Here is a 26,850-nt window from a genome sequence, read left to right on the forward strand (position 1 = left end):
TGATTTTGAATGCTGATATATAGTTGCTGACCTGGCCTGGAATTGATTAGATTTAGACTGCCTTTTGGATTGCTAAACAGTTGATGACCTGGCTTGTGTATTACGATTACGATTTGGATTGATGACGATGATGATGATGATACTGTCCACAACCAAAATCAATTAATACAATGTGTATTGAAATTTGGCAGTGTTTTGGTGGCTTCAGAGTTGTGGTTGGGCTATAAAAGGACTGTTGGCCCTCGTGTGGACAAAGAGGTCCACACACAAACACATATACATATTTTGGTGTTGGTGTACAATGTAATTTAAGTTTGTTAGGGTTTTTTGTTTTTATTTAAATAGTGTTTTTTGTATGTTTAGTGTTTACGTTTTGTTAGTGCTTTATTGATCTTGAGGGTTTAATTGAGTGTGGAAGGGTTTTTAGTGTTAATTATTCTAGTTTGTAAGAAATATAGTATTAAGGTTATTTTTTGTTTCAATTTTCCTTTTGTCCAAGAGTCCAGTTTATGATAAAGTAAGGGGAAAGTTTGTGTTGCAGAGACAATTGTCTGTTAAGTGCGATCAAGGGTGTGGGGGTTGTTGTTGCAACATCCCGCCACAGTAACACCACCTCACGCCGACATCAGCCATCCTAGACGAGAGATGAGTAGGGACATAGGCTTGCCCAGGGAGATCACTATACAGTATATCCCTTCAACCCTCAAGAAATTTAGGTAGTGCCTCCGGACCAACGTTCAGTTTCTGTACCTCCTCCAGAGGATTGATTGATTGATTGATTTAAAGTTTTCAGGCATCCTGACTCCTCCAGAGGAGGAACCTTCAGCTCCTACTGCCAAGGTTTCGTCAAGTGCCTCGAAAACCTTGCAGGTTCCCCTTCCTTAGACAGCTGAGGAAAGTCCTATGTGTAGGGAATCGAAGGACACTAAAATGAAACCCAAGAGGGCTGCGGCACAGGAAGCTAGAATGGCTGAGTCACATACAGTCCCCTGTGGCGGGTCCTCCCAGCAATTCAGTTGACGACATTGACCTACCCCAAACTCCGGATGTGAGTCTGGAGGTGGACGACCCCTTAGATTTTGAGGACGAGAATCTTCCGAAGGCGGCCAGTCCGAACTGTGACTCCGAACAAGAGAGACGTGAGTCGGAGTATACCTTTTGGCAGGTCCTTGCCTGTATGTGGGCCATCAATAGGCTTTCTACTCCTGGTTTCACCACCAGGAAGGGAAGGATATGGTTCTCGACAAGATATTTGAGACGCAGAAGCCTTCCAGGTCCAGTACAGCCCTGCCCTGGTCCAAGGGTTTGACAGCCACCAAAAGGAAAGCTATTGCTCAAATGGCTGGAACCTCTAGTTCCTTGAGGGCAGCTTCCTCCTCTCAATCCCTTCCACTTCCTTTTGTTCTGCAAAGGAAGTATTATGAGATCGAAGGGGAACCACATTCCATGACCCTTAACCCTTCGGTAGAGTCCCTAACGAAGAGTGTACCGACTCGGATCCTCTACTCTCTGAATGCCTCCCTCTTGGCAGTTGAGCTCCTGAACATAGAGAGAGGCGCAAAGTACGCCATGCAGGCTGCTTCATGGCTCGATCTATGGCTAGGATCCTTAGGCTTCATGGTTCGCTCCCATGATCTTTCAAAGGAGTCAGCCAGGAAGACTGTGGAGTTTTTCCTGTTGTCAGATACCCGGACTCTTGAGTTTCTATTGCACCACATCATCAACTCTTGGGTGAACGTCATTCTCAAGAGAAGGGATACCGTCATAGGTAAGTTCCACAAACAGGTGCCGAAGGTGGAGATCTCTCGGTTGAGGAATTCCAACCGTGAGGGTTCATCTCTCTTTGTTCCAGAAGAGATAGAAAGGGCTACTGAGCGATGGAGGAAATCGTTGAACGATTCTCTCCTCCATAAGGCCATGACATCGCGGCCCTATGGTAGACCTTCCCAGTCTTCCCGGCCTCAGCAAGCACTTCCTCTTCTCACCCGTCAACTTGTAGGTCCTCCGGACCTTCTAAGGTGTTGAAGCGGCCCTTTCCATTCAAAGGCCAGAAAGGGTCCAAGTTCTTCAGAGGAAAGAAGGGAGGAAAGGGAGGTGGTCGAGGTGGTCACTTCTAGTAGGAATGGCATTCCTCATTACCTAACACCTCTGGGAGGAGGCTTACAGTGTTGCTGGCAGAGGTGGCAGCTCCATTGGACAGATCCCTGGACAGTCGAAGTGATCACCCTAGGGTATCGCGTCCCGTTCATTCAATCTCTCCCTCCTCTGACTCCGGATCCAGCGTATCTAAGCTTCTTTGCAAAGGGATCCGCAAAGGAGCTGGCCCTCAGGGCCGAAGTCCAGACCATGCTGCAGAAGGGCGCTCTCCAAGAGGTTGCGGACAGGTCCCTAGGCTTCTACAGTCTAATTTTTCTGGTGAAAAGGCAACTGAAGGCTGGAGACCAGTTATCGATCTCTCCCCTCTGAAAAAGTTTGTTCAACAGACTCAGTTCAGAATGGAGACGGCAGACATGGTAATCCAAGCGGTTCGTCCATGGGACTTCATGTGCACACTGAATCTGAAGGACACATACTTCCAGATCCCAATCCATCTGTCTTCAAAGAAGTATCTAAGATTCATACACGAGGGAAAAACATACCAATTCAAGGTTCTGTGCTTTGGTCTCGCGACAGCTCCTCAGGTATTCACCAGAGTGTTCGCCCTAATGTCATCTTAGGCTCACGGGAACGGCATCCATTTTCTCAGATATCTGGACGACTGACTGATCCTAGCAGACTTTTATTTTAAGAATGTCCAGTCTCTTTACGAGAACTGCTACACTCTGGGACCATTCGTAGCAACGAGTGCAGTAGTGGTGGGGGCTCCACCACTACAATTCCCTAATTCCAGAACCTTTTTAATCTTTCTCTTGAAATATTTTTGGGTTGTCCGGAAGGCTAAGAAGCCTTTCGCATCCTACTTGATTTGGCGGGTGGTCAAAATCATTTCTTGAGAAGCGCCTAGATTAAAGGTTTTGATGAGGACCTTTAGTATGGGTTGCAACCCTTCATACTTCAGCTCCTAGGAGTCGCTCAGCATCCTATGAGGATCGCGAGGCTCAGTAAGGAAGACGTACTTAAAAAGGCAGAGTAATTGTTCAAGTCGTCTTTCTTACCAGGTACTTATTTATTTTATGCTTGTTATTTTGAATAACTGCTAAAATAAAATACGGAATACTTAGCTCTTAATGTCAACTTGTTATGCTGGTCTCTACCCACCCCCCTGGGTGTGAATCAGCTATATGATCATCGGGTAAGTTTGATATTGAAAAATGTTATTTTCCTTAGTAAAATAAATTTTTGAATATACTTACCCGATGATCATAAATTAAAGGACCCACCCTTCCTCCCCAATAGAGAACCAGTGGGACAGAGGAGAAAATTGGTTCGTTGTTGACATCGAGTACTTGAGTACCTACTTGACAGATGGCGCTGTTGATATACACCCCCACCTGTATAGCGATCGCTGGCGTATTCCTCCCGTAGATTTTTTCTGTCGGGGCAGCAGGGATGCAGCTATATGATCATCGGGTAAGTATATTCAAAAATTTATTTTACTAAGGAAAATAACATTTTATGTCCTTATGCAATTTTTTCATCTATGTCTTTCTCACATTTTCACCTTTCATTAGGAGAGTAAAAGTATAACCTATTATTATTATTATTAATATTATTATTATTATTATTATTATTATTATTATTATTATTATTATTATTACCGGTTAAGCTACAACCCTAGTTGGAAAACCAGGATGCTTTAAGGCATAATGATCCAACAGGGAAAAATTTCCCAGTGAGGAAAGGAAATAAACAAAGTACAATAACAGTAATGTACTTATTGTGCTATGCTAAAATTCATGCATCCTACAAATGCTAAGAATATTCTAAATATTTTAGTGAAGGGCATGTGTGTTATAAGGTTGTGGGTGATTCAGTTATAGGTGAAGGAGAAGCCAGCACTGGAAGATAGTTTATTCTATTAAGGATATTTTCAAGAATCTTTAAACCCTTATACAGTACATTCAAGAGTTGAACCATAAGGTCACAATGCAAAACCAAGCTATTTACTGGTCATTTTGTTATTTATTCTAGAAAAAATAAGAACATTATGAGCAGCACTGGAATAATAGAACTCATGAATGATGCTGTCTCAAAAGGGGGAAATATATGCTGAAATTAAAGGTATTATCATGACACTAAAGTTGTAGAGGAAATTGAAATTGAGGAAACTATGGCAATCTGTGACCATTTTTATCATTTGAAGTTTATTTCTAAAATTGTACTTAAGAGCTCTTTTGAGGAATGTTGAGATGAAATAGAAATGTATTATAGCTTCATCATCATCTACAACTTCAGTGGCTCTTAGGAATCATAGACATAGCTATATTCAACAAAGCCCCAATGTTACTTCTCTGGTTTAGTGATTGCCCTGAGAAATGTTTAGAATGTTTTTGCATCTTAATGGAAGGTATTTTTCATAATAGTTGAAATCTGCTGGATTACCCTTGGTCCTGGTGATGTGTAGCAAGAGCCATTTGCTTCTTAAAAGAATTATATTATTTAAATTTAAGAATTATGTCACTAGGAAAATTTGTGATTATTGTTAATGAAATCTTTATATATGTACACTATATTTCAGAGGATTATAAAGAAGCTAAAGGATTTAATTCATAAACTTTTGAAACTACCACTGCATGCTTTCCTTTCAGAGAAATCTGATCCTATGATCAAGAAGAGAAAACGGATACAAAGAGAAGATAGAGATGAAGGGAAAGGAAGTGATGATGAGCATGTCGTCAAAGAGAGAAGACTCTTAATAGGTGTAGATGATGAGGAGAAGAAAGATATGGATGAAATTTCTTTGCTTTTAAGTATAAGAGACTCAGTTCAAGCAGTTGCACAAACACAAGATAAAATTGTTGATCTGATTGTGGATTTTGTAAAGAATCGTCAGTCGCTATAATTGTGAACGTAGAGAACTTTCTCTTTAAAAGGTACTTATTCTTCTGAATTTCATAAATTCTTCATTCATAATGTTTATTCCTCCATCTGCCCCTAAGTCAAACTTACCTTCAAGTTTTTCATTTTACTATTTAGAATATGTCTCCACTTTTAGTGTATATTATTGTACAAGTAAGTAAATTTTTGCTTTCTTTACAGAGCTAGTTCTTCGGGTCTTTGGAGACATATGTTAACGTCGTTAATCAACAAATGGTGCCTACGATTCAACCAATAAGGCTGTACCAGTTTGTATGATGTACAGAAGTTAGAAGTAGAGTATAAGCCAAATAGAACTTCCTTATTACATAAATTTTCATTTTTGAGGCCAGACTGAATCGTTATTAAATTGGTTGGTGAAGCTTCTCTCAGTTGTGGATTTCCTCCTCTCCCAGTTGCCAGCTCCCATTGGCTTTTTGGTCAGTCTTGGGCTACATAGATGTTTGCTTGACTTTTATACAACCATATTATCGTCTGGAATCTTTTTTCTTATTTCTTTGATATTGATGCTTCACTACTGTATTTGCGTTGAAGTTAAGTTTATTTTTTATTTATCACTTTTGGTAAATTCTGTAATCTTTTCATAATTTAGTATGTGGTTATTGTGTATCTATTTTTTACCTTTGTATTTGTTTACAGCTAAGCAGGTATTGATAACAGATTTTTCTTGATTTTGAATATTATTTTTTTTTTTTTTTATTTTATTACAGACATTAGCTAAATTTAGTTATTCATGTGGGTCTATCATCCATAATTTGGTAGCTAAATACTGGGGTAAGCCTAGACTTATGGGTGTTTGCACTGTAACCCTGTATTTTGCATAGGAACAAATCACAAATTTTTAAAAGAATTTTTGGGCTCAAGCCATGTCGTCCTGATGGAAGTTCCTCTAAGGTAGCTTCCTAGAGTATATTACAACTACGGCGATATTCCCAGAGAATTTACCTTAAGGTACCCAGAATTCTAACTCCTGGAGCGAATATCCCTAATAAAAGAGCCAGGGATATCGTATAAATCAGAGGATGTATTCTTGACACGCCACATGGCAATCTGTACCCCGAACAGAGTTAACACTTCGTAGGGGTCAAATGGCAAGAAAACGAAAACGAGAAAGAAAAGGGGAGAGCCGTTCGTAAGGCCCTCTCTTCTCCCGTTTCGTAAGCGTGCCCTGCGCCGATTCTGGCGCCATCTGCATTCCTTTTTGCGTAGCTTTACAACTCGGTGTTTTTTCCCTGTGTTTCTACCAAAATCTTGGATTTACTCTTTAATTATGCTTTCTCCAACTTCTTCTGCTTTGGATAAGTTGAGTACTATTTCTTTTATGTATAAATGTAGGCTCTTGATTAAAATTAAAGTAATTAAAAGAGTTATCTTTGATACAAGAGTTGTTGCCTGCTGGAGGCGTCCTGGACGCTGTCGCTCGCTAGAATAGGATTTATTTGGTTAGCAGAGCGACGTTCCCAGCCCCTTTCGCTTTAATAATTAGCTGCTTAGCTTATTTAGGAATGCTGTTATGATGCTTTAGTATAGCGCCTGGCGAAAGTTTTGCCTAGGCTGACCGACACTAGTCTTCATAGCCTAGTTGGTGGCCCTTGTACTTCCTGCATGATAATTAGTCTTCCAAGTGTGATTTTATACTGTTAAAGCGTTAGGCAACGTTATACATATAAGCCTTTTTCGAGTATTTTCCAAGATAGTATTGGAGTGAGTTTCGGTGATTTAGGTAATCGATTCTCTTAGTGCCTAGGCTAGGTTGTCTTAGGCTATTAAAATATTGTCTGTTTCCCCGTTTGCTCCCTTCTCTTCGGGGAAGGGGCAAACCCTTTCCCTCTGCTTAAGCCTTAGGCTTAACTCTAGTGGTTTGTTTGAATTAATTTTCAAATATAACTATGCTGGAGTAGTACTGTACCTTCCTGCTCCAACTGGTTTGGTTCAGAGAAGGACAGTACAGCAGTGTATTAGTCTGAGTCCGTGTTGGTCTAGCGTGGGGCAGAGTCTCCCTTGCTGCCTGACACGGGCATAGGAGGTTTATCCTCCTTTGATCACCTTAGAGGGTTTCTGTAGTTATGATCCCTTCGCTCGGTGACCCCTCAGACTAATCCTCTTTGCTGTTCCGGGTTCGGGATATGTTCCCTTTCCGGATTAGCAATTCCTTCCTTGCCTTGGTTTTAGGGAGGCAGCCAGTAGTGCCGGCCTCCCTCCCTGGATTTTCCCTGGCTGAGATGGGCTTTCTTAGTTGGGGATGATCCTTAACCAAGGCAAGGTTGGACAGGACCCTCTGTCCTTCCCTTCTGTTTTTTCCGTTGGTCCCCTGTCGGCCGGCAGAGGCCCTATCCCTTGAGTGCTGCCCGGTCCTTCCTTGGTCCCTCAACCGCTGCCGTCTGTAGATTCAGTAAGCAGTGGTTAGGAAGCCTGACTTAGTGTCTCCCCTTCCTCTCGGCACTCTTTCGGGTGTCGGGCGCGGAGGTACATAGCCTCTGAGCCCGGCACCCATTCTGTTGTCTTCTTTTGTGTTGTTCTTGCCGTCGTAGGGGGGTGTTCGCTAGTTCTCTTGCTGTCGGTCGGCGGTGGTTATATGCCTTTGCTGGCCGGTCTCCTTGCTCACCTGCCGGCCGCTATGAGTGGGGGCCGGCAGCCGGGCGCTACCCGGTGTGGATGCCAGCCGGCAGGGTTTACTCACCGCTGCCGGCCGGCCTGCTACTTCGCTCGGTTGGCCGGCAGCTGGGTGCCAACCGGGTAGCTACGGACCGGCAACCACTGCCGGCCGGTTCAGGCATAGGAACTGGAGTTCTCCCCCGTCTGGGTGGTCCTAAGTTGCATACTTGAGACCTACCTTTGGAAAAGGGGGGGGGGGGGGTACTGACCGGCAAGAGCCGGCCGGCACACCACCCTCATGTACTGTATCAGTTCTTCCCTGTATGGTATATTCTACCAGGGGAGACCATGATATAGTAGGTTACAACACTGTCTTTTCTAACTTACTTGTGTTGCCTTGTGCAGTCACTTGGTGTTGCCTTACAGGGATGAAAAGAGAATTCTTTTCATCTTTAGCTAGAATGGTAAAATCTTACCTTAGGTGTGAGCTACACCTATTTTCCCTCGGGAAATATGATCTTTGGTTATTCTAGCAAAGACTAACCATTTGATTTTAATGGCTGGTGGGCTTCCACTGGTGATTGTGTGGGATTCACAAGTATGTGTCTTTCCCTTATTCTTTGTGGTCTTGCACGACCCGTTGCTGTTGGCCTTACAGATAAGAAAGTGAGTTCTTTCTTGTCTACTATCCGGTATTTTAAAATCATTCCTTTGGAAATTTTCCATTGGTTAATCTGGCATAGATTAACCATACGATTTTATTATCTGGAAGGCTACAACAATTGGTTGTGCGGGAAATACAAGGAGGTGTCTTTCCTTTCCGATTTGTTATGCTACTGTGCATATCCAGTGATACGTAGTTCACTTGATACTCATGGAAATTTCTTCTCTTTACAGGAGGACCATCCGTAGTGCGGATGTGTTTTCTGCATCGTCCGCAGTAGGACTTCTGCGGACATGGTTTTGAAGGAGGAGTGTGGCATGCGCTGTCTCCACGGATGTTCTCCGGTATTGGGTCCCTCAGGTATGTTTCGTATGCACTAACCTATTTATTGAGGCTTTTGCTTTTCGCTTCGCTCAAAATCCGTTTTGTCTCCCCTAGAACGGTGGATTCAAGGGATATAGCTAGGGAGAAGCTTCGTACCTGGGTGAGGGGCTTTCAGAAGATCACCTCTGGACCTTATCTTCCAAGTGAGAAGATGAGGGCTTTCTTTTTTCCCTAGGGCATCAACTGTTACAGTGATTCTCCAGCCTCAAGAGGAGATCCCCCTAATTCAGATCCCGGTGGATGCTGAAGTGGCGGTCGCCTTGCTTAGCATCCAGTTGGACGACAGGATGTCAGACGTGTCCGAACGTCTGGAGGAAGACCTCCTGGCAGAAGGCCAGGATGAAGTTCGAGCTCCGGACAAGGTAGCGGAAGAGGCCGAGAGATGTCGGCTGTTCCGGTTCAGGTCCTTGAACCTGCTCCCTCAACATCGTTTGCTCTCGCAGTAGAGCAGGCCCTCCCTCCATTGTTGGCTTGATCCAACAAAGGCAGAGGGAGAAGAATGGGAAGGCAGCTGCATTGTAACTGCAGGGGCATATCCGGACTGCTATGTCCGGTTGAGGGAGGTACCAGCTTCAAAGGAAGAGACAGAGCCGGAGGAGGTCGTAGTGTTAGACCATGCTAGGCTCATGCTTTGCTTTCATCTTCGATGAAAGAGAGGGACTTCATGAACTCAAAGGTAGCTGTATTTGAGTAAGAGGCTCCCTTCCTTTGTGTCCTCTCCTGCCAGAGCCTTCCCCCTTTTCGCTGAAAGGGTTTGCGGCGGTTTTGAAAACAGTCGAGGCTGGCAAGCCTTTCCCCTCCCTGGTGGAGTGTAAACCCTTGTTGCTGGCCTTTAGAAAGGAAGATTAAGTAAACAAAACAAGGACTGGAAGGACGTCTATCTTACCTTCTCAGTCCAGATGTGGGAGGCGGATTTTGCCGGATACCGGTTCGGCGAGATCCTCTCTAAGCTGTCTGGCTTTCTTTTGCGGAGAGAACTCGAGACAAAAGAAAGACTGGCTGCCTCTTTGTCTCTTCAGTCCACTTTTGAGACGATGACAAGTGACCCCAAGGTCCATGAAATGTTCATGGTTGTGATCAAGACTCATCTGGCCACTGTGACGAAGGATCTTTACAGCTCCGTCAGGGCGAAGAGAGCCTGTAGGGAGTTCGTGTTCGCCCGGGCTACGATGAGGCACGAGCCAAAGAAACTAATTTCCTCCAACAGTTGGGACAAAGACCTTTTCCCTAGTGAATAGGTCAAAGAGGTTGATAGGGCCGCCACGGAAGATAGAAATCTTCTCCAGGAGTGGGGCCTGTCTACCAAGAGATATTCTTCCCCGGATGGGTCCCCAACCTTTGAGGAAGACTAAAAGGATTAGGATACTTTCTCGGCCAGCTAAGTCAGGTAGACAACAGCAGCAACGGCATTTTAAAGATGCCCTCAGTGCCCCAGATGGTGGCAAAAACCCCGACCACACTTCAGTGGGGTCCCCAATCCGTGTCGACACAGTCTCCGGCATTCAACCCATCGTTCGAAGGTCAGTCAACTTCCTGTCGAGCAAGCCTAGAGGAGCAGCCAGAAGTTCGTCTAGGCGCCCCTCAAGGAGAAGGGGTTTCATGGTGGTCGCGGTCAGAGAGGCAAGACCTCAGGACAACAGTCCGAGCGAGATGATATTGGTAGGAAGGAATCTCCAATGCTTTCGGGATCGGTGGACCTTCGATCCCTGGGTCCACAGTCTACTCAAGAAGGGACTGGGCTGGAGCTGGTACAGCACTCCATCCCCATACCCTCGGGGTTTTTCCGACACTCCACCCCCGTTCTGGAGGAGTTCATTCAAGAACTGTTAGAGGAAAAGTGATCCGAAGGGTAAAGTCCATCTAATTCCAAGGGAGGCTGTTTTGTGTTCCCAAGAAGGACTCGGAAAACTCGGAGTCATTCTGGACTTGTCGCCACTTAACAAGTTCATAGCGAACTACAGGTTCAAGATGCTAACAATGCAACACATAAGGACCTTACTGCCCAAGAGGGCATTTACCGCCTCCATAGTTTTGTCAGACGCCTATTGGCACGTTCCAATCTATTGTCGATTCTCCTCCTCCCTAAGGTTCAGGCTACAGCGAAGACTATACGCCTTCAGAGCTATGCCTCTCGGGCTAAAAATAGCCCCAAGGATTTTCACGAAGCTTGCGAACGTAGTTCTCAGTCAATTACGCCTAAAGGGAATTCAGGTAGTAGCCTACCTGGATTTTTGGCTGGTGTGGGCAGCATCCAGGACAGAATGCTTGCAAGCTTCCCTGTATGTGATCCAATTCCTAGATTATCTAGGCTTCAAGATCAACAGGAAAAGTCTCAACTTTCTCCATCTCTAAGTTCCAGTGGGTGTGAATCCACTGGGACCTAATGTCACACCGTTTTCTCCGTCATGGCGGAGAAAAGAAAGGAGATAGCTGGTTCTGTCAAGAGACTTCTAGATTCCGTATGGATATCAGATGCGAACTGGAGAGTGTACTGGGGTCTCTCCAGTTTACTTCGGTGACAGACACGGTGCTAAGAGCACAGCTAAAGGATGCAACCGGAGATTGGAGTAGTTATGCATCAGATGCGCGAAGAGATCTGAGAAGACCAGTTCCGCTTCGTCTGAATACTCTTCTCAGGCCTTGGTCCCAAGCCAGACTTCTTAGGAAGTCGGTTCTTCTTCTTCCACCTCCCCCGTCGGTGACGAGTCACTCAGACGCCTCGAAGGAGGGATGGGGAGTTCGCTCTCATCAGAAAAAGGCCCAAGGGTCTTGGTCCAGTCTATTCAAGACCTCTCACAGTCATTTTCTAGAGGCTATGACAGTCCTTCTTTCCTTAAAGAAGTCTCCCCGCGTCGCTCGATCCACATTAGGTTGGTGCTGGACAGCGGGGGAGTTGTGAGATGCTTGAATCGACAAGGATCAAGGTCACCACCTCTCAACCAGGTGATGTTGGCCATCTTCCGATTTGGGAGAAGAAGAAGTGGTACCTGTCAGCAGTTCACCTTCAAGGAGTCCGCAATGTGACAGCGGACGCTCTATCCAGGTTCACACCGATAGAGTCGGAATGGTCCCTAGACGCAGGATCATTCTCTTTCATTCTGAGTCAAGTCCCAGAACTGCAGCTAGACCTCTTTGCGACGAAAGACAACAAGAAGTTGCCCATGTATGTGTCCCCGTACAAGGACCCCTTGGCGGAAGCAGTGGACGCGATGTCCCTCGACTGGAACAGATGGTTCAGGATTTATCTGTTCCCTCCTCACAACCTTCTGTTGAGGGTCCTCAACAAACTGAGATCATTTAAGGGAGTAGCGGCAGTAGCGGCCCACAAGTGGCCGAACAGTGTGTGGTTCCCTCTGGCATTGGAGCTACGGTTGGAGTTTCTACCGCTACCAGATCCAGTTCTGACCCAGCGAGTCCAGAAGTCAATTGTCTGCGCTTCATTACAGAAAACCCGGACCCAGCAGCTCATGATTTTCTTTCCTTAACAGGTGAGAAAGTGTTTCGGATTTCGAAAGCCAGCATAGACTTCCTAGAGGATTATAAGTGCAAACCTATTAAAAGGCATTATGAGTCATCTTGGAGAGAATGGGTAGCCTTTGTCAGGCGAAGAATCCGCAGGAGATCACGACGAACTTCTGCTTATCTTTCTTCATCCATCTCCATGGTTATGGATCGGTAGCTAACATAATTTTAACATGTAGGTCTGCTTTGACAAGACCCATTCTATATGCCTTCCAGGTCGACCTCGCTATCGAGATCTTTTATAAAAGTTCCGAAAGCCTGCGCTAGGCTCAGACCTTTAGCACCTCCAAAGCCCAATTCATGGTCTTTAGAAAAGTTCTTCATTTTGCTTCGCTGTTGAACAATAAGGAGTGTGCGTTAAAGGATTTGACCCATAAGTTATCCTCCTTTTTGCACTCGCGTCCGGGGCCAGGGTTAGTGAGATCTTACCCCTCTCGAGAGAGGAAGGTCGTGTTCAGTTCCTGGATGGGTGAACTGAACCTTTTTCCGGATCCTACGTTTCTCACCAAGAACGAGTTACCCACCATCAGGTGGGGTCCCTGAAGAATCTGCCCTCTGAAAGTACAGTAGGGTCCCGAATTAAGCGTGTTCGAATTACACGATTCCCCTTTTCCACGATCGCTATTTTTCAAAAATAAATTTTCTGTATCCACGAGGCTGTTCAAAGTTCGCGAGTCAAGCACTACAAAATGTATCAAATCTATAGTCTTTTTAAGTATATTGGTAGCCCTAAATACGGTGATTTATAATAAATGTTACAAAACAATATTAACATTACATTTCATTAACATAATTTCATAATGAATAGCCTATTTAAGGATAAAATTCCACATCAACAATGAAATCAACTGTTAACTGTGCGAGTCCAGCTGACAAAATGTAAACAGAAATGTGGTTACGTTCTCGGCAATCTTTATCTTTCTCCAACCTTACGATAATTGTAATGGTAGTGTTAATGATGGTATATTAAAGCATTATTTTTGTTTAGTACAGTATATTTAAAAGCCTTATTTTTCCCTCTGGGCGTTCAAGGTTTTCACGAGTAGACTGGGTTCGTTTATCGGCAGTGAATAGCCTAAACTTCGGTAACGAGTCGTCAATATTTTGTCATATTTTAAACAGTAGGCTATACATTTGATTTGCAAACATTGGTTTTGTAGAATAGACGGTAAAATAAAATCTAGAGAGAGAGAGAGAGAGAGAGAGAGAGAGAGAGAGAGAGAGAGAGAGATTTGATGGCAGAAATCTCTCTCTCTCTCTCTCTCTCTCTCTCTCTCTCTAGATTTTATTTTACCGTCTACTCTACAAAACCAATGTTTGCAAATCAAATGTATACTGTTTAAAATATGACAAAATATTGACGACTCGTTACCGAAGTTTAGGCTATTCACTGCCGATAAACGATAACAAACCCTTTAATGCAAACTAACTGTATCCTTTGATATTCCTCTATATTTATCACGAATTCCTTCCATACCCCCTCAGACACTCTTATTTCAAATATCTAAATTATTCTTATCACAACTAACACCATCTAGTCATTTTCATTCCATTATATCTATTATTCCTCTGAATCTTATTCCCTTTCCTTATTCTGTTTATTCGATGGGATTCGTTTTTCCCTTTACCGTCTTTCAGAATCTATTTTTAGCCACTGGCAACCAAATCCCCCCTTCCCCCGTCTCCCCTGCGAGTCCACCCAGCCTATCTAATCACTCCCCCCACCTTCATCCTCCCCTGTTCTAGGTCTGTAACCTTCTGCGTCATAATCTCTCTCTCTCTCTCTCTCTCTCTCTCTCTCTCTCTCTCTCTCTCTCTCTCTCTCTCTCTCGTTATACAATACTTACAAATAGATGAAGAAACCAAAATCGGTTTTCTTGAAGTGTCAATTAAATACAAAACGAAAAAATTATACCGTGTATACATCCATTTCAATCATAGCTTAAAATACGGTAACCGATTTCGTCCGCAAACCACTATTTTTTAGGAAACACCATTCTATTCCAGAAAATTTTTACTCTTTAAATGTCAATTGCGCTATAATAAAACATGTACTTATGTTGTTAAATTTCGGGTGTGTTTTAAAAATCGAGTATTGCTAACTTATTTTTGTTTTACTTTTGGCTGTGATCACATCAGCTGATGTCTAGCTTCCGCGCGAATACAATAACAAAGAATTGTTTACACCATTTCTTAACTTATTCAAACCATCTATACAGTTAATATTACATAAACACCAATGTGTTATAACCTATCATATTTATTGTTTAGTACTTTAAAACCATCCCTCTCTCTCTCTCTCTCTCTCTCTCTCTCTCTCTCTCTCTCTCTCTCTCTCTCTCTCTCTCTCTCTCTCTCTCTCATCGAACGTTATAGCGGTAACCGAATTGTTCGGTGACTTTAAAAATAGGCCTAGTACTTTCTTCTTTTACCTTTTTTGCATATGGATCCATAATTGAGGTGGGTACAAGTTGACTTATAACTGAAGTTAGGAAAAGTATTTTGGATATGGAAAGGACAATTATCTTTCGTAACAGTTTAGAATTATCGTAAGTTATCACTCTGTCATTAGCGGCAGTTTGCTATTGTGGATTAAACGCATAAGGAAAAAAAAATTCCAGCTTTGCTACGAATTTAGGAATTTATATGGATACGGTAAGTAAAATATTTGTAATAACATAATGTTTACTAAATGTTTGTAATATCATTAGTTATGACTTAGATCATGTGTGTTTAATGCATTCGTTTGTTTATTATGGTCGAAGATGGAGCGTAAACAAATGGAAGGTTTCCGTTTCAGGCGGCATCATAAAGAAAAACATTTCATAAATGGCATTCATTTCATTTATTTGAAAGTTCTAATAAAAAATAATTAGAACATTGGTAATAACAAATTCAACATATAATCTATACTTGGTAAAATTGCTGTCAATTCAAAAACACAGATGTATAAATGCGTCTGTTTCTTCGTTGTGATCAGAGTTAAATGTAAACAAAACATTGGTTGTCGTTTTCTATTCTGCTTTTTAGCGTGTTTAGGAAACGCATGCTATAAAATCGCCTTTATTTTGATAATTCTGGATTTTCAATCATACAACAAGCTAGTCTATAGAGTGATGGTTTTGCTATTCACCAGTTGTATTATACAATAGATATGACAAACATTAAAATTTGTCTGTATTTTGGGTTGTGTTGTAACGGGAAATATATGGTGTTTACACCTATCCTGGTTATAATTTTAACCATTTTTCAAGTTATTAGAACTTTAAAGTATATTAAATGTTTTATTTATTTACAAAAACAATTTGATATTATAAAGAAATACAGTATAGTACAAAGAAAGTATTGGAAATGGGTAGTAAACACATTTGAATAGGCAAATTGCTGGTTGCCATGGCCACAATGGAATTATTTCTGTTGTGTGTTTCGAAATTCGCGAATTTCCATTTACACGAGGTCATTAATCGACCAAATTCTCGCATAATTCGGGACCCTACTGTAGATGCATCTCTATGTCCAGTAGAATGCCTAAAGGTCTATCTTCGTAGAACTTCAGACTTCAAGGGTGGTCAACTGGTCAGGGGAGAAACGTCAGGCTCAAATTTTATCACTGAAAAAACTCAGGGCGAAAATCACATATCTTATTCGCAGAGCGGATCCCGACTGTTCACCCACAGGTCACGATCCGAGGAAAGTTGCTTCATCCTTAAACTTCTTTAGTTGTAGGGATTTTGAACATCTTCGTTCGTACACTGGCTGGAAGTCTTCCAGAGTGTTCTTTCGTCACTATGCGAAGCAAGTGCAGCAACTAAGAGGTTCTGTGGTAACAGTGGGTTGCGTCGTTAACCCTGCTGTTTAACTCTGCGAGGAACAGTAGCTTAATTGGGACAATTAATTCCAGGGTGAGTATGTAGTCACATGCTGTACTACAAACTATGTGAGGGTACTGGGTGACCCACGTTGACTGTTCCACTTTCAAAGGTGAACCTAGCATAAGTGCAAACATGCGTGCCGAGCGTTTCTAACGCTAATGTGACTGATTAGTAATACAGACTTTTGACTTGGATACTTTGGTATCTTAAAAGTGGCTCCAATGTTTTTCTTTCAGACAAACAAGTTTCTGTTTACTATCATACTTATGCTTAAAGTTTTGGTTATCATCCTCTTATATATAGATATATATATATATATATATATATATATATATATATATATATATATATATATATATATATATATATATATATATATATATATATATATATATATATATATATATATATATATATATATATATATATATATATGTATATATATATATATATATATATATATATATATATATATATATATATATATATATATATATGAGTGTGGTTAACCTGTTTGTTTATTGTCTGTCAATAAACTGGTTCTTGAGAACCTTGCGTCTCCTTCACCTGTGAGCATTCATTCTATGTATATTTACCCGGGGATAATTCTAATAGAATGTTCCTTTATGCAAGCTAATATTGCATTGGTTTATGCTTTCCCTTAGCTGGAGGACTCCATCCCATAAAGGGATGGTGGCGGATTTACAAGTTTCCTCCTAAGCGGATGTAAACCTTTGTCCAATACGTGTTTTGAGCGGAGGACTGGTCGATATTTCATATTGACACAGTGATTCTTTTCGAACTTTGCTTTACCTAGTATGGGGTGAGACCACTATACTTGCTTGCCTGGGGTTCATACTTAGATATATGTACTCTTCGAGACTTTCCCAGAGTCTAGTAAGACTCTTCCCTGTTGGGGGCAGGAAGCTCTATCATGGTTTATGATTAGTTGAAAAGATGTATGACGGTAACATTTTAGGTCTCTAGGTCGCGTCGACTGGGGGAAATACTTCTGAGGAATACGGCACATTTTGAGAATCCACAGATACAGTAATGCTCTGGTATACTTCCATCAGGACGACATGGCTTGAGCCCAAAAAACGGATATTGAGCGAAGCGAAAAATCTATTTTTGGGTAAGATGGCCATGTCGTCCTGATGGACCCGCCCTTCCCTTTCTATGAAAGGGCCGTAGGACCCCTCCCTACATACAGTATCTGTAGCACCTCGTGTTTCGTTACAAGGAATGCAGATGGCGCCAGAATCGGCGCAGGGCACGCTTACGAAACGGGAGAAGAGAGGGCCTTACGAACGGCTCTCCCCTTTTCTTTCTCGTTTTCGTTTTCTTGCCATTTGACCCCTACGAAGTGTTAGCTCTGTTCGGGGTACAGATTGCCATGTGGCGTGTCAAGAATACGTCCTCTGATTTATACGATATCCCTGGCTCTTTTATTAGGGATATTCACTCCAGGAGTTAGAATTCTGGGTACCTTAAGGTAAATTCTCTGGGAATATCGCCGTAGTTGTAATATACCCTAGGAAGCTACCTTAGAGGAACTTCCATCAGGACGACATGGCCATCTTACCCAAAAATAGATTTTTCGCTTCGCTCAAAATCCGTTTTATATTTTTCCTTGCGAAACAATCTCCGAGTCCTTTAGGTCAAACTTCCCTCCTCAACTACCTCTCTGTCCTAAACCGAAAGGTCATTAGTGAAGAGGCTTTGATAGGTAAGGGGGCAGAACTCCATGCCCTCACTCCCTCCTCTCGCTTAACTGCTCGTTAAAATTATTCAACAGGCGCTCATTTCATGCTGGAAACATAGTCCGTACCTAAAGGACTCAGATTTGTATTGATAGGAAAAATGCAAATTATTTTCAAAGTATGTGATGTTTCCTTTAGTTTGTGTCTTAGGTTCTTATGATAATCTCAGTCAAATGAACTTCAAGTAAATTATTTCTTTCCAGTCATATAAATGAGGGTTTTATTGTGAAGACTTGAAATTCTTGAAAGCAAATTTGATTAATTTTAATACAAACCAATGATTTATATCAAGGGGCCTGCCTGCTATCCTCGTTGATTTTACTCAGCTATAACCCAAACTTCCCAGAAACACAGTAATCAATGGGGCTCTTGTTTGGTGCTGGTATTCAGCCCGCCTGTGATGATCTTTTGAATTAGGAATAAAGTTTCAAGGATTCATGAAGGCTACAAATATTGGTTAAACATTGAATATATTAAAAAATTAATTTTTGTTTATAAGAAAGTATATTCTATCAGTATGGGAGTAATGGTAGTCTCCTTTGGTGAAAGTTAGGACCAAAGCAAGAGTTGGTAAAATTTCACAAGATATTGAAAATAAGGGGAGACAGGCAGTAAGCCACTTCTTGACTCTTCAACTCAAGAATACAACAAGTTTTCAGTTTTAATCAATAAAATCTGGGATTAAGTTGAACTCAATCTAAGCTGCATGTGTCAGTGGTCCAAGTAACTGTTAGAGTTGTCCTAGAGGAAAGCAAGACAAAATTTAAACATAGGTAATGCCTATATTAGTGCCTTAATGATAGTTTTACCCAAAGACTCATCAAAACATAGCTGGAGAAAGATGAGGAGAAGATAGTCAAGAGCTCAAGTCCAGAGGAGACATAAAACATTATCAAACACTTCCACTCCTTAAGGGAAAGCTGCGCACAGCTTGCCTTGAATAGCAAACCTGACATTACTAAAGATTCTTTTCAACACTCTCTTCCTCTTGACCCCATTTCATCACATCATGACTTTTTTTTTTCATGATAACTTCATTTACCTTAGTGCCAGTTGCCTGAGCGTTTCATTCTATTATAACTGTTGCGCATACTTTGATTACAAGGTTGTACAGATTCCATTTAGAAAAGCTTACTTGACCAGGAGGGGACTTAGTAATCAAGAGAAGTTGTTCTTATTGGCCTCTTGTGTGAGGGATATCAGGGAATCCAAGGCTAAACACAACCTACTTTTATACCCAGTAGGGAATTAAGTTTTTATATTCGACAGTCGCCTTGTCTGTTATGCGCATGATGGAATTTAAATCCAGCATACAGGCCGACTAACTTGATGTGGTTCCTATAATTCATTAGGACATACATTAAATTATTGTATTCTAATGTAGTTGAGAAAGTGACTGAAAGGTTCCCTTTTCTAGAGCTAGAATTATTTACATGTGTTCTGATAATCTTACAGTGTCCAGTATACAAAATTATTTGCCTTATTTCAGGCTCATTATGAGTCACAGGTACCTACAATCACCAGAATTCTTGAGAAAATAGAATATTGAGTCTCCTTTACTTATTTTTTCTCAGTATTGTTAGCCCTTCATAGGTTAATTGAATTTGGGTAGTTCAGCTGTGTTACCCTTTATTATCTACACATGAAAGCCTATACCTTTTTTAGATCATAAAGAATTTATATCTTGCAGTATTTAGTGTATTTTACTGGAGTGGATAAGAAGCTGATGAGAGAAAATTTATTTCTCTAAATCTCCTCTGATATTGATATTGCTTCTTCTCCAGAAGCCCGGTTTAATCAAGATTACCCTACCCAAAAATTTTAAGAATTTTCCCATCTTCTTTTGCTTTGACAAATACATTCTCTTAACAAGGGAATAGATCCCTCTATCAGTTAGTTGTAAAAAGCCCAGGTTGCCACATTAGGTACTCTTTATCTTCAGTCATTTTCATTTACCTGCTTCGATCACACCCTTTCAGATTGTTTACTTACTGTATTTTAAGATGTCTTCCCATAGTTTAGTTAGCAATTATTGCCTGGAATGTGCACAGGAATTATTTCTTGGAAATCATGATCCCCTTTTCTTTTGTGTATTATGTCTGGGGCAATTCAGTCACAGTATTTAAATACAGTGATCGTTGTGAAGAGTGCGTTTCACTCTTGGTACCACTCATGGAAAAGTATGTTTCAATGTTTTCCGATCAAGTTAACAGTTCTAGCACAAAATAAACTTTGAGTTAGTTTAGGGGAGAAGCCAGGAAGACTAGGCTAGTTGGTTATAGTGGAGATAACAATGGTATTGACATGCCTCCACCTTTAGACAACACAAGTTCAGTCATATTTCGATAGTGATGAGTTTACAAGCTCTTGACATCACTTGCTCTCTTTGTTAAACTTCAGAAGTCTAGTGAATCCTTCCATAGTCTTGGTATTTCTGGTCCTTCTCAACCTGTTGCCAAACCTATTCCCCCCCCCCCATAGTCATTCTGTTATTTTTAGTACCGGCTAAATGCTTAAGTGAATTACAAGCGTTGTTAATAAAGGTAGACTTTGGGGAACACAATATGATCTACTGTAGTTGTTTTTTTACCTTCCTTCAGAGCTAAAAAGGATTTTAAAACTAGTAGTCTGCCTCAATTTTTGCACATCCCCTTATTAAAATCTGGATGAAGACAGTTCAGTAGAGGATAGTTTTCTTTTTCCAGTAAGAGCCATACTATTTGGACTAAAGGAAAGGTGGTAGAGGTAGTGTCCCTAATTTGTTCTGTTGCTGATTTTCCCTAACTGCCCTTAACTAAAAATACTCTGGTATTTCTTGTTGAACTTTTTGTCACAGAAGTGTACAAGTAATTATATCCAATTATAATATGCTTGAAAGTTAAGATACATGATATTAGTAGTGCAGCTGCCTTATATTTTATAGAATTATGTTTTGGGAAATTTTTAGCCACAGCTCAATGGTGTACCAAGTCAGCATTCACAAAACATTGTTAAATTGACAATCTACAATACAATTCTACATTTTTAATTTAGTAAACAGTCTGGAACCCAGTATTTCAAACCATAGTTTAAACAGTTTATCAGTGTAAGTTAGACAAGTAATGTGAACCAGGTTAGTAACCCTTAACCTCGTTGCATTACTTGTACATAAATTTATCAATCTTTCTTTCAATTGCACCCATCTCCAACAGAGTGTGGGAGTCAGCAATATGAACATCAGGGGAGATTCATAGAAATTAATAGAATTTTGATAATAAAATTTTTATTTCTATACTCACCTGATCTACATATAAATGCCCACACTCCTTCCCACTGACTCATGGCACCAAAAGGATGAAAACTGTTGACTTTAAAACTGAAGGCAAGACTACCTGACACTGCAACCTGGGCTCCTGACTGCTTACCACTAGAGGGCTCTATTCCTTTGTTAAGGGCATGTATTTTTTGAAGCAAAAGAAAATGGGGAAATTTTACTGGTAGGGCTTCTGGAGTAGAAGCAATATGAACCTGAGGTGAATATAGAAATGTGAATTTTTTTAAAAATTCTATTTTTCTTTTCATCCTTGACAGATGTATTGTCACCCAGTTTTGAAGACAGGTTGATCCTAGCTGGAAGAGAGTATCCATACAAGTAAATCTTACAAAGACTAAATTTACATCAAGGTAATTTTGGTTTGGGTTGTTTTTCTTTCACTAATATTCAATTAGTTGATAGGTTATGGCAGCTTTTACAACCAGTTTCATCCTGTATTAGGGTTCATGTGAAGTAAGTAGAGTTGTCACTTTAGGGTATTCTCGAGATGCTTTCATTCAGATTTCAAGTACCTTAGATATATCCTGACTCTTTGTATATCTTGTACATTTATTTATTTAGAGGGAGTTACTTTGGAACCTTCTTTTATGGCTAGACCATATTTCTTTTTGTCAGGTAGCCTGCATAGGAATTTCAAAGGAATATTAAACTTTAAGGGGATAATAGCATGGATCATAGGTCTGTTTCAAATTTCCTGAGTCAAACTTCAAATATGTGAGGATTATAACCAATCCAGTGATGTTTCCTTTTGCCAAAGATATTGGAGTGCTCTTATCTGTTCTTAAATGCTGATTCACCATAAGTGCAATAATTTGTATCTTTTAAGAAAAATTATTCATAAGGAAATTATGTCTGATGCATTTTAAAATTCTTAAGATGAGACTTACCCATACTCATACAGACAGAGTAGAGAATTAAATGTAAAACCAATGAGCAAGTTCGTGCTTTAAGCTCTAGAAGGGTCATAAGACATTAGAGAAACCTTGAGTTATAATACACTTAATATTTTTCTTAATTAGATAGTTTGGGGTGAATGTAGTTTATTGAGACTAGCATTACTAGCCCAATCGTTTTTCCTTATGGGGAAGATATGCTTTACTATGATCTGATATACCATAATATGAAGTTATTTTATATTTTCTAAGTTCAGCCCAAGAAGGGGGTCCCGGGGCTTGCCCCCGGCTAGGGGTTGTGACCTGGGAACTACTAGGTTCGGTTAGGTTGGGTTTGTGGGGTTTGTATGATAGTGACAGTGATTGGGGGGGGTCGCAGGGGGGGCATTAGCCCCCCTGTTAGGTCATTAGGAAGGTAAGGACACGGCTTGTAGGTCAGGGTTGAGGGGGGGGGAGTTGGGGTTAGTTGTTGTCCATTTTTCTCGGCGTGTCCCCATAAACTACAAAGGCTCCGATAGTTTCTAATGACCATTGAATCAATAGATGCTAAAGGTAAACATGAATGATTAGGCGTAAATGTTCAAATATTTGATAATTTGTGTGTTGTTAAGTACTTGATTACTATACCAATGAAAATGAGAATTTGTTTTGAAGAATGTGGTAACCTGAGTTATGGAATTAAGTTTACTACTGCATATAATACTATGATATTCAATGAAATTGAGTTTAATTGTAAACTGAGAATTGGTGGGTTGGTAGATATGAAGCAAAGAAAATATATCCACTGTATTCACACCAAGAGCAAACCTCATATATTTATCATCTTTATGATTACTGTATCATCATTAAAGTTTTAAATCAGATTTTCACCTTGTTGGGTTAGATATGGAAAAAATTCCATTGAATTTTGTTTCGTCACTCTGAAGTACCTCATATTTTCTATACTGTATTGGATACTTTTTCCCCCTGTATAACTCATTAAGTAGGAGATAAAGCTATTTTTTAAAGAAAAGTTTTGGCTCTCTCACAGTTAATTGTTATTAACAAACAGTTTAAGCATTTATCCCTACACCATTGGGGAGATCCTCCCTGTCTTCATCGTTAAATTTTATTCCCAAGCTCTTCTGGTGATTAAAAGAATCTTTCTTCACCAACCAGCATTTTGTTACTTATTCGTCATCATTCTCCATCTTGGTTTACATTTAATTGGCTATGTTCCACTTACTCTAAGTAACAATAGAGAAGGGTTGTATTTAATTGGCTATGTTCCACTTATTTTAAGTAACAACGGAGAAGAGTTGTATTTAATTGGCTATGCTCCACTTACTGTAAGTAACAACAGAGAACAGAGTATTTCCGTTGAAGGAATAAAGAATTATTTAGGTAGATGTAAAGATATAATACAGGGCAGATATGTATGAGTTTTGTAAGACCAGTTATTCTGGTTTATACATTTACATTAAGCATATTTTATTGAGAGATTATAGCCAAAGAGGAGTGAGGTAGGTGATAAGAAGATAACTAAATTTATTCTATAAACCTTGGGTGATAAGAAGATAACTAAATTTATTTTATAAACCTTGGGTGATAAGAAGATAACTAAATTTATTCTATAAACCTTGGGTGATAAGAAGATAACTAAATTTATTTTATAAACCTTGTACTGTACATGTTATTTTCAATATTAATCTTACCCGATGATCATGTAGCTGTCAACTCTGTTGCCCGACAGAAATCTACGGTCGGGATACGCCAGCGATCGCTATACAGGTGGGGGTGTACACAACAGCGCCATCTGTGAGTAGGTACTTAAGTACTTCTTGTCAACAAGAACTCAATTTTTCCTCTGTCGTGCCTCCGGCAAGACCTACTTATACGCCGTCCCTAACTGGATTTGTTTTCACAACTTTTTGGTGAAGTACACTATTCCAGTTTTGAGCTTTCGCTATGCAGGGGTTTTATCTTCATTTCAAAACTTGAACTCGTTTTGGATAGATTTTATTATGGTGACGAAGAGAGTATGGACTCTCTTTCACTTTTAAATGGCCGACCCTTCCCTTAGACGGAAGTGTTGGTGTCGAAGAGAGTATAGACTCTCTTTCACTTTTTTTTTTTTTGACCCACCCTTCCCTTAGACGGAAGTGTGTTTAGGTTTTTGGTAATTTTGCTTAACAAAGTTATAGATTTATTTTATATCTCTCCGCCATTTATAGGCCTCTTCGATTAACTTTCCATTTATTATAAACTTATAAAAATTAATTTTTGTTTGTTTATATGCGACCTTTCCTAATAGTAGGCGGTCCTTACTTGGAACTGAAGTTATTTAACATTGAGCCCGTCATATCGTTTTTCCTGTTAAGAATTTATGCTATTTTAATTTTAATGTTTTTGAAAGAATTTCTTTGATAGTCTCGTACTGTTTTCAAAGTTGAACTAACGTTTTGTTTAGTCTCCGCAGTTGTTGACGTTCAGAACGTTCAACTTGCGCTCTATCGTTACGATAGAGAGAGAGTATTTCACGGTTTCACGTTGCAGTAAGAGTAAACCGATTCTAGCGTTTCGTTCATTCTTTCTTACCTTAAATGGTTTTAATTCTAATAAAGGAACTTTTTATTTGGGAAACCTTTCAGTTTTTTTCCTTTAACAAATAATATGTTTTAACGATATATAATTGGGCTCATCTCTCAGGTTCTAAGTCAAGAGAGAGAGAGAGAGAGATAGAGACGGAGGGAGAGAGAGGAGGATAAACGTTTCGTTCAAGCGGGTAACGTTGTTCTCGTTTTTTGCTCTTCTCCCTAGTCGCTATAGGGGAAGAAGGTAAAACGTTTCTAGAGTTTTATTCTTGTTCCCAGGCTTTATGCGGTGAGAGATTTTAAACGTAGTTTATTTGATCTAGTGTTTAGTCTCTTTTCCAGCCACTGAATTCTTTATCTTTCATTATGTTTTTCTGTTACATTGTAATACTGTTTTCGCAATTACTACCTTTTAATGAAGGATAGGATTGCGTGTTTCAGGTACAAACCACTTAAAGTTTCGAGTTCAGTGAAATAAGTGCAAACAGAAATTCAAAAGTGATAAAGTGATATGCGCAAAGTGTTACAGTGTTGCGTTCGAGGGTTCGTTTGTTCGTGCCAGTTGTTCACCTTGTCCGATACCTCTTACAAGCTCCCAAGCCCAGGGGAGAAGTAATGTCGAAGGACTTATGGGTTCCACAGGTCTTGATCGACGAACAAACGTTTCCCTCCGTGGTTTCGGGTGTATCTACACACGTTGCCGACGTGATCACCCCACCCACACAAAGACGAGAGAGCCCATTTATTCCTCGTCTGCGGAAGAGGTTTCTCGCAGAAACCATGGACCAAATCTTGCAGCTTTTAAGTGCAAGTCGGTCCCTTCCGCGCAAGTCCAACGGCCTAGGTGTAGCCACTGGGTCAGTTCGGACTCGCTGCAGTACGAAAACTGCACACCTCCCAAGAGAGGCAAGGTGGTACCGCAACAGGCAGTAACTCCGTCTGTTGCCGCACCAGCTGTTTTAGACCCTCAGTCACAACGGACAGTAGCTCCGTTTGTTGTTGTCTTTCATAGACCCTAGTGGTCCATGCTGCAGACTATACAGTCTCAGCTTGCTCCTTCTTGCAGGAGTATCGTGCTGGAAGGTTGACAATGCACCTGTTAAACTACAACTCGCCGAGGTTGTGCGCTCAGCAGATACTGCGGCTGCCTGCTCCCACCCTCCACCTGTGAGAGCTCCACCACCGATGCGCAGTCCACCCTGCCAGACGCATGTTCTTGCTGCACCATCTGCTAACATGCGTGAGCTACCGCATCAGCAGTGGGAAGGTTCTGTAGAGCTGCCGGGTTCCAGCACTATGCGGCATTCTCCGCAGCCCATGCAGCATGCTCTGCATACCTTACAGCATGCTCCGCATACCATGCAGCATGAGCCGCATACCTTACAGCATGCTCCGCATACCATACCGCATGCTCCTCAACCCACCGCAGCCCCTCCCACGCACCAGCACTCTGCTTTTGTTGTTGCCAGCTCCCACACTCCGACTGCGGAGAAGGTTGACGATGCACCCGTGGGCCTACACCTCCCACGGTTGTGCGCCCGGCATGGCTTCCTGCTCTCACACTCTTGTTGTGAGAGCTCCTCCACCCATGCACAGTCAACCCTGCCAGATGTATGATGACTCCCACACACAGAGCACTCCGTTGCCGTGCGTGAGCTACCACAAGCTGCCGTGTTTTGACACGGTGTGTCAGCCTCCGCAACACACTTTGGTTACCGCCACTCGCCAGCAACAGACTAGTCAGTCAGGAGTTGAGGCTTCCCCACACAACTTTGGTTGTTGCCAACTCACAGACTGTCAAACAGTTACATGACGTTGCCTTCTGGTCTGCTACTTATACACCAGTGCTGTATGTCCTCACGCTCCTGTTGTGGTTGACAGTTCAGTTTTTGACAGTTCACAGACTGTCAAGCAGTTTCATAACGTTGCCTTCTGGTCTGCAGCTTTTGCACCAGTGAAACCCTCACTGAGAGAACCTAGCTTTTCTCGGATATGGTTCCTGTAGATGAGAAAGTGCTGTTCTCCCTCCTTCTGATATTCCCTTGAGGACTCTGTCATTTGGAGAGGAGCCTTAAGCTGCTTAGCCTCCTATGGACTTTTATTTAAGCATAACATGCTTCCAGGGAGGGTAAATGGTTCCGCTTCAGTCGCTAACCCCGTCTGTTGCCACACCTGCTCCCATAGACCTTGGGCTTTGTTGCAAGACATGCAGTCCAAGCTTAGTCCTTGATAGA

The 26,850-nt window shown here is 41.3% G+C and overlaps 1 protein-coding gene across 4 annotated transcripts in view; it reads left to right on the forward strand.

Moving 5' to 3' along the window:
• The window catches only part of LOC137652260 (uncharacterized), a 106,850-nt gene that overhangs the window by 74,219 nt on the left and 5,781 nt on the right, over positions 1-26,850 (forward strand). Inside the window, exons 4-6 of one of the 4 annotated variants that reach the window (XR_011046231.1) lie at positions 4,749-5,033; positions 5,200-5,456; positions 21,408-21,500. Coding sequence is in view for 2 of the 4 variants with exons in the window: in XM_068385528.1 (XP_068241629.1) it covers positions 4,749-5,002 (254 nt within the window). In the remaining 2 variants the exon portion in view is untranslated. Of the gene's footprint in view, positions 1-4,748; positions 5,034-5,199; positions 5,641-21,407; positions 23,717-26,850 lie in introns of those variants that run through there. The other 3 variants (XR_011046232.1, XM_068385528.1, XM_068385526.1) reach the window with 3 other exon arrangements.

The sequence above is a fragment of the Palaemon carinicauda genome, chromosome 13, assembly GCF_036898095.1.
Source record: "Palaemon carinicauda isolate YSFRI2023 chromosome 13, ASM3689809v2, whole genome shotgun sequence".
Classification (NCBI taxonomy): Eukaryota; Metazoa; Arthropoda; class Malacostraca; order Decapoda; family Palaemonidae; genus Palaemon; species Palaemon carinicauda.